Consider the following 9,057-nt stretch of genomic DNA (forward strand, 5'->3'; position numbering starts at 1 on the left):
AATGGGCTACTATGAACTGTGTTGTAAATGTAAAATACACATGAGATTTTAAAGAGGGGGGAGGGGTGCAATGTAGAATATCTCATATTTGTATTTTTTGTTGGATGATAATGTTTTGGATATGTTGAGGTAAATTAAGAATATAATTAAAATTGATTGTTTGGGTTTTTTTTTTTTTTTTTTTTTAGTTGCTTCTAGGAGGTTTAAAATTATTGTGTGGCTGACACTTATATTCACCTTATTTAGCAATGGATAAAACTGATCTACAAATTGTTAATTCACTTGTGCATCAATTTCAATAACCAAGTGGCTTCAGTGTACACTTTGAGATACTCTCAAAAAAACTAAAATATTATAGGGTGCTATTTTGAACAGCAAGAAAGAAAATAAATATCAAAGGCAATAAGATGGAGAAAATTTTAAATTGAGTAGAAAACAAAAATACTTGGACAGAAAAACAAGAAATTTCTTGCATAATAGAACTCCTGCCTGGGGCCTGGGTATGCTTGTAATCCCACCAAATGAAGAGGCTGAGGTGGGAGAACCACAGGTTCCAAGCCAGCATTATTAACTGACCTAGCTAGACCCTCATCAACTTGAGGAGACCCTGTCTCAAAACAGAAAAAAAAAAAAAAGGATGTAGCTTAGTGGTAAAATGACCATGGGTTCAATTCGACAGTACAAAACAAATTCCCAAAACCTTCATATCCATACATTTATAATTTATAATTTTAGCACAATACCAGTAAAACTTTTTTTTTTTTTTTTGAGTGACTGGGTGCGGGGTGATGGAGTTGGAGAGCATCTTAAAGGACACACATAAAAATAAAATAAGCCAAAAATAAACAATTCTAAAAAAATAAGCAATGAAAGTCCTATTAAAGTCACAGTATTCTCAATATTATTTAAGTACCTATGTTTTAGGTATTGTTGGCATTGAAGATAGTGCTGAGAGCACTTAAAACAATGATCCTAACCTCAGAATTGACCATAAAGAACAAAGGAACTAAATATAATCCGGAAATTTAGCCCACATATCTGTGGAATTTGGCATTTGGTAAAGGGGATTTACTTAACAGTAAGTCACTCCTGTTACTGTAAAATTGACAATACAAACTTACTGAAGAACCAGTGGGAGACCTTTCTTGCATCCCTCCCTTCCTCCCTTCTAGGTGATAAACTCCCCCCGTGAATTAACTCACAGTGGATTCACCTAGTGGAAATGGTGGAAAAACAGCAGCAGGTCTCCGGAGGCCCCAACGCTATACGAAAAAGCAGGAGCCAGCGTATCTGTACTCAAGGGAAAGGCCGCTTAGGGAAGGACCAAGACCGCTCATGAAAGTTAAAGGCTTTATTAGTTAGAAACATGCGTCCCATCGTACACACCGGACAGTTCACAAGTAGAAAACCTGGACGAAACCAAAAAGCCTTTTAAAGCAAGTTTGATTATAGTTCATCTGAAATTGCGGATCCGCCGGACAAAAAGGCCAAGTTGTTTTCAAAGCCTGCACCACCACACCCATCCGGACCAGCGCGGAAGGGACGACGACCTCGGAGCAGCCTGGGCGGGACCGGAGGCGGCTGCGCCCTCCGAAGGCCTCCGAGCAGGGGAAGCAGGCAGAGGCGGACCCACCCTCCGCCAGGTCCGGTGCCACCAAGTCCCCAGTCAACGCCGCCGGGCTCCAGGCAAGGAAAGCGCCGCTCGACCCGGACGGTGCGCGGAGAGGGAACCCCCTACCCTACGGAAAGCCGGAAGGGCTCGGCTGCCGCCAATTACACGCAGGATGCGGGCGGGCGCGGGCGCGGGCGGGCCAACCCAGAGCAGCGCGGGACTTTCGAACCGCGGGGCACTCCAATCCCGGCCGACCGTAAACACGGGCTCGTCCCCTTCGCGGTCGCAGGGCTGCTCCGCCCTGGGGCGGGGCTGGCGGCTGTCCCGGGTGCTTCTGCCGCGAGAAGCGACCCTGGACCGCAGGCCAGGCCAGGCCAGGAGCCCCGCTGACGGCCGCCGGGGGCAGCTCCCGCGGCCCACCAACTGCCAAGCCCGTGGGGAGAAGGCCCGACGCGGCCCGGACACACGCGAGTCCGGCCGTCGAGGGGATAAGGACCTACAGCGTCGAGCTCTTTTTCTGAGATCCGTGGTGGCTCTGAAAAGAGCCTTTTGGGTTCGAGAGGGAGACCATGACACTCTACTTCTTCCGGGGAGCCGCCTTCTTGGGCTTGGCAACCTTGGGCTTGGCGGCCTTGGGCTTCACGGCCTTGGAAGCGCTCTTGGCCTTCTTGGGCTTGGCCACCTTGGGCTTCTTAGGACTCTTGGCCACCTTCTTGGCCCCTGCAGCTGCAGCCGGCTTCTTGGCCTTTTTCGGGGTCTTCTTCGCGGCCTTCTTAGGGGTGGCGGCGCCCGTCGCCTTCTTGGGCTTCTTGGCCGCGCCGGCGGGCTTCTTAGCCTTGGCCGCCCCTGCCTTCTTGGCCTTGGGCTTGGCTTCCCCGGCGGCCGCCTTCTTGTTGAGCTTGAAGGAGCCGGAGGCGCCGGTGCCCTTGGTCTGCACCAGGGTGCCCTTGCTCACCAGGCTCTTGAGGCCCAGCTTGATGCGGCTGTTGTTCTTCTCCACGTCGTAGCCGGCGGCCGCCAGCGCCTTCTTGAGCGCGGCCAGGGACACGCCGCTGCGCTCCTTGGAGGCGGCGACGGCCTTGGTGATGAGCTCGGACACCGGGGGCCCGGACGCCTTGCGGCGCGCCCCCGCAGGCTTCTTGGCAGCCTTCTTCTTCACGGGGGTCTTCTCCGCCGGGGGCGCGGCGGCAGGAGCGGCGGGAGCGGTCTCCGACATGCTGAGGGCCTGGGACTCGGGTGCGAGTAACAGTGCGCCGATGCAGCGCCGCGCCGCGCCGCCGTATATATAGAGCGCAGGCGCGCGCTGATTGGTGCGCCGGGCGCCCGCGGCTGGCAGGCTCGGAACAGCCGCGCTGCGCCCGAGTTGTGTTTGTTCCACCTCACAAAAAGGAAAAAATATCAAAATACCCCGCACCAAATCTCTCGGACTTGATCAGGAAAGGATCCTAGAAGCCTCAGGCTTCCTGATCTCCAGCTGTTTTTTCTACAGACCCAAAGACAACGCGTCTAAGAGCCCCCAACTCCCCCAACTCCAAAGGAAGTCCAGGGCACTCAGAGATCACTTTCTGTTTTTCTTCTAAATTACCTGGTCGCTCTTTTATCCCTGAAAGTTCTTCTTCTCAGGGATGATTGAGCACATGCTTCCCTTATTTGGGGAACAAAAATGAAATGATTTCCACCTAGATTTTCACTATAATTTTGTTTCTTCGCAAGGGAAGTAACACAGGTCCTCTGTGAATTCTGCATGCAGACCCAGGGTAACTGGGACTGGGACATGGGTTTCCTGAGCCGGTCCAGAGTAGCTCGGGCAGGGTGGGATGGGGTCCATAAACTCTGGGGGGGGTCCTGAGTGGTGAGAGGATAGGGGCTTAAATCTTTGACTTAAGGACGGTGAAACTACCAAATCCCTCTTTTCATAGATGGGGGCGGGGCACTCTTTTCTCTTCTCCAAAGGCAAGAAATTGGGCTGTTTAAAAAGCTCTCCACTTCCCCTCTGAGTTGTGCAAAGCAGGGGGTCTGGCCCTCAAGAATAGAGATAATACCGAAGGAAAGGAGGCCCTTAAGGCCGCAAAGAACCCCCACAGACTTAGAGACATTGAGATGATGTTCTCAAAGAAAACAAGCATTTATTTATATATTTATTTCCTTTGCTGCATTACAGGGATTAATTTCAGCCCATGAAAAATGAGGTTACTTCCAGTATAAATATCTTATTCATGATTCAGAAGAACTCTCTATAGTCAGAAACTATAAGATACAATTAACTTTAATAAAACACACTTTTGACTTAGGTGAATTGTTGATTTAAAGTAAAAAAAAAAAAGGTAGCAAAATTTTAATCAGAAAGAAAAACTATCAGAATATATAAATTATTATACCTTCTGTTGTTGGTGAGTTCACTATCGCCTCCCAACACTCCCTCTAAAACTGGCCAGTTCTATTTTAAAGTTTGCTTTGCTAGTTTAAGCAAAGCATATTTCACCTTTTGCCTCCAAGTGATAGCAATTTTTATCCTCGAGATAACAGGCAAAATAAACTATCTGATTATATGTTTAAAATAACTGTGAATTTACACTTGAGGACAAAAGGAAGCATTACAATTCACCAAAAATTCCTGTCTAATCAAATGACTACATGAAAATATGTGTTAAAGATGTCACCCTTAGATTGTGGTAAAGTCAAAGGGGTCATACAAATTGAATTCAGTGACATGTGAAAAACGAAACATGTTTTTTAAGCAAAAAATGACCAGTGGTATCATTGAATTACATTTGCTTAACATTGGCAGTGTCTGCTACTTCTACTACTGCTCCTGTCCTCTGGGAATTAACAGCCTAATGAGATTAGGGATGGATGAAGGGCTGCAGTAGAAAACCACTTTAGCCTGAAAGTCTTGAAAGTGTACAAACAATTGAAGTACCTTTATCATACTCATATACTAGCCACATCCCAAGTGTCCAGTGACCACGTGTGGCTAGTAATTACCATGTTGGACAATAAGTACAGCTGGAGGTGAAGCTAACCTTGATTTTAGGATCTAGTTTTGATTGGGCTCACAATATGTAAAATTTGATGTTTACGTTTAGACAATTACTAAATTAATAATGTTTTGTCCAGTAGAGATGCAAATGCCAAAAGGCTGTCAAGGAGCTGGGGAGAGAAAACCAACAGCAAGATACACTCAAAGGATAGTGCGAGTAGTTGGGACAGGTGGAAGGAACAGGGCTGATGCTGGCTTTTCTTTCACTTTCTTCTTTCCAGCATGCCAGAGCAGGATCCTGTCGGCCTTTGAAGGTAGTTAACTGACATTAATAGATTCTGTGAGAGCCACAACTTTGAGTGATTAAAACCTGCTTTTCCTAACGCATCATGGGAGGAGGCTAATAACAGCTGCCTGCCTTGGGATGGTGCTGCAATCTACCATGAGACCGAGAATATGGGTGGCTCAAGAAAAAATATTCAGGGAGGGTTATTAGGAGCCCAAATAAATTGTAAGTGTGCTGGTCTATTCCCTTGCTTTAGTTTTACAAAGCATGGTTATAGATAATGGCAAAATTTTCCTGTTTTATTTTCAGTCTTTGCAGGCAAGTGGGCAACAATTAGGATTGAACTTGACCAGAAGTGTTTTCACCACCAGCCAATAAGCACCTGAAGGGCAGAGAAGAAAACTACTTCATTTTAACTCCATGGCCCACCCTCCAAATGTACTGGGGAAAATGACAGATAACACAGTGGTAAAGCACTTAATAAAGACATAGAAAGTATTACAAAAGGAGCAATACATTGCAAAGTGCAGTTACCTAACATTTTGAAATTGCCATTGGAACTGTGTGACATGGGAAACAAAATCATCACTAGCCACCTTATGCTTCAATTTTTTTCCAAGTCAAATCTACCCTCAAAAGATAAGGATTTGTCAATCATGAGAATATACATTTTTATACCCTCTCAATCTAGGCCTAAAATGAGGTCAATTATCTGGCACAAGATGCAAACATAACACATATAATATATAACATTTATATAAGATATACACATATAATATATAAACAATAACCTAAATCAAAGTACATAATTTCATATAATTATTATCTTGCAGAAAACATGGACATATATATATTGCAAGATTTGTTAGGACAATATTATTTTAACCGTGTCCATTGGTCTGCTGGTGCATTAGCATTTCACATACTGAGTGAACTCTTGTTTAAGCACAGCATATCAAGAGTGAATAGAAGTCAAGATCAACCAAGTATTTCTCTCCTTTCAAGGATGCATGCCTGAAGGGACTGGCACAGACAAGCATTAACCATCCTACAGTGTGATGGGGAAAACACAGCCATTGAGAACAGAAGAGTAAGAAAGCAAAAATGTCAATGTACCGGTTAAACATTTTCTTTCTAGTATTTTCCAATCCAGTTGGGAAAATAAGATACAGAAGCATAGTTTAGACCAGTGATTCTCAATGGAGGTCTGGGGTACATGTCCATGATCCTGGCAACTATAGAGGCTGAGGCAGAAGGATTGCAAGTTCAAGGATAACCTTAGAAATTTAGTGAGTGCCTGTCTCAAAATTTTGAAAAATGTTAAAAAGGGCTGAGGATGCAGTTCAGTGTTAAAACACCCCTTCATTTAATCCTCAGTACAAAATTTTTTAAAGATCATGATTCTCAAAATTTTAAATGTCAAATCCCCTAAAAATTGGCAAGGCCTCTGAAAATATTTATTTACATATGTTATATGTATGATATCCACTACTTCATGTGTTGAAAATCTACATAAGTAAAATGGCAATAATACTGCTACCTGTTTCACAGGTTGTAATGAAAATTAGTGAGCTAATAATTACATAGTTCCTAGAACAGTTAATACCTAGCATATTTTAAGTATAAGTACATACATAGAAAATAAAGCAAAATTATTTTAAAATATTGTACACAGACTCTTGTATACAACTAATGGCACATTTCTGTATGTAATACTAATAAAGATAAATTCTTTTAACACTTTCAGTTGCACCAGGCATTATATGCAAATGTTTTCATTTCAGTTACCTACATCCGACATGACAGCTACCATTTACAGTCACCGCCACGGTCACCAATAAAGAAATGGGGATTGAGAGACTTCTCTGAGACATCGTTGCAGACTGACTATGGTTGAGATACCCTACACACACATCCATACACACCCATACACACAAATGTGTTAAAATACTAAGTGAACCAAAGACTTACTGGATAAGACTTGTATTTCTATTTATGCAGTGAATAAAATTAAAATACACCACTTATTTTGTTAGACTATTAACTTCTTGCTAATCTATTTACTACATTTTCGATGGAGGTATTTTCACCCCTGCAGATATAACCTGGGTGGACTTCACATCTTCCCTCTCACAATCCCAGGCATTTACAATATGAACGCTGTTTGTTCTGCTGGACACTAGATGGCGGTGCAGAGCAGGAGTGTGTGTTTAGACTAGTTGGATTTCTCCTGACTTTAGATAATTATTCCCACCAGCTATAGCTATGCACTTAGTTTTCCATTCCTTTCAGTGCACAGACATTATACCCAATTGACAGTAATTCTGAGTCACTGGGAAGTCTTGAAGCCACAGTGATTCCACAAGCAGAAAAGAACCTAGGAGGAACAAATTCAGTGCCTGGGGCTCTTGTCTGAGTGGCCTAGAGAAGTCATGCTGATTCACTTTACAAAGGCTCCATCAGCACCTTCACTAAACCCAGCACTGTGCTGGGCTCAGAGGACAGAGACTAAAACAGCTTCCCTCATGTTAGGGGACAGAGAGGAGGCAACTAGCAAAAGACAGGTAACAATGGCTATGAAAAAGGTCCAAGTGGACATGGAGAAAGAAATAGTTAATTTTACCCAAGGTAGATGTTAAAAATAGTCTTAAAGGAAAATCTTTAAAACATTAAATCAGTTTTTATTTTAAAGTTAAATGACTGTGATGGAGAGGAAGATAGAAGAAAACACTTCCCTGCAAGGAAGGCAACTCCAAAACTGGCTCTTGCCCACTGGGGAGAAAGTTATGAAATTCAGGATTGAGTTATATCAAGAATGATGGTGACCATGAGGAATAACAATTTAAAAACAGATGTGCCCTGGCTTCCATCTTTCCCTGCCCAAAGGCATTGGCAGAACTGGATGTTGTTGGGGCTAGTAGACCCTAGGTGGAGCGCCACATTGAACTTCAGGTGGGGAGCTGAGGATCAGGCCACCTGGCTAATCTTTAACTTGGCATTGTTATTACTCAGCAGATCCTAAAACTCACACACAGAGCATTTTGATGGTCAGAAATCATTTTTGCACTCAATTAGCCATGAGAGTATTGAGAAGCTGGGAGACCAAAGAGCCCTTGGAGAATCCAGCACAGGGGCCGCTCCCAAGGTCTCCAGAGTGAGCTCCTGCCTTAAGAGGAAGAAATTGTCGAATGACCTGCATCGATTCCTTCCCTTCCTCAAACAACTATTATGCAAGGGAAATACCTACTCTTGCAGAGTATATAGTTCTCAGAAAACAGGAAAGTCAGGGGGAAGAATGAGGAGTAATGTTTTGCTTGTCACTATAGGTAGAGTCAGAAGAAAGGAGGAAATGGCCAGTTTTACCAAATTCTGGGAGCAGAAACAGTCCCACAAAGAAGCCAAGAAGTGCTTCAATGGCACCTTAAATGGGAGTAACAAATAAAACCAAAGAACTGCAAAGACTGAATGTGTTTGTTTGCTATTTCTTTATTTTAACAATGAGATAACTAACCTCCCAGTGGGCAGTTTGTCTCCTAGAGGACAGTGTCCTCAGATGAGAGTTGCTTCCACATTAGGAGTGTGGTATCAGGATATGTAATAAACACTAGCTGAGCCTTCATTCCATGCCACACACTGCGCTGGACGATTCAGTTTAATTTTAAATGTCACCATTTGGAAACCGAGAAAGAAAAACTACATCTCCTGGTGCTCCACCAAGGCTCAGCGGGCAGGTTGGCAAGAGAAAATGAGAAGATAGAGAACTTTTTGTCTCAAAGCTCACAGGTGTAGGAGCTTTAAAAGGGGAGCGGGGCACAGAGGGACACAGGGCAGGAAGCATGCTTTTGCAGATTTAGCGAGGCTTTGCTATGTGACACACACCAGACTCGGTTTCCCCCATGGCCCTCAGGACCAGGGGCAGCCCTGTGTCTCCAGGAGCTATGGGCAATGCAGAGCGTGCCATTTCACCAGGGCTCTGTGACCAGTCCCTGCTGTGTGGCTCATCCCTCAGTCTGGGAACTGGGGCGCCTGCCCTCTCCCTGGCGGTTTATTGCTGCCTTGGTGTGTAGATTCCACTTAGTAACTCGGGCACAGGAGCCAGAAGCTCAATTCTGAGGGAGGCAAGTTCTGAAATATTTTATAGGTCTGCCTAGGGGAAGGTCTTCAGTGATCTTCACGCAA

At 44.5% G+C, this 9,057-nt stretch overlaps 1 protein-coding gene across 1 annotated transcript; it reads right to left on the reverse strand.

Annotated features, from left to right (window-relative positions):
- Window positions 1-1,336: 1,336 nt before the first annotated feature.
- On the reverse strand, window positions 1,337-2,856 carry H1-2 (H1.2 linker histone, cluster member). Its single transcript, XM_026407666.2, has one exon. The coding sequence runs from the start codon at window positions 2,826-2,828 to the stop codon at window positions 2,190-2,192; it is 639 nt and encodes a 212-aa protein (XP_026263451.2). The 5' UTR covers window positions 2,829-2,856; the 3' UTR covers window positions 1,337-2,189.
- Between the last annotated feature and the right edge of the window lie 6,201 nt (window positions 2,857-9,057).

The sequence above is a fragment of the Urocitellus parryii genome, chromosome 8 (assembly GCF_045843805.1).
Source record: "Urocitellus parryii isolate mUroPar1 chromosome 8, mUroPar1.hap1, whole genome shotgun sequence".
NCBI classification, from domain to species: Eukaryota; Metazoa; Chordata; class Mammalia; order Rodentia; family Sciuridae; genus Urocitellus; species Urocitellus parryii.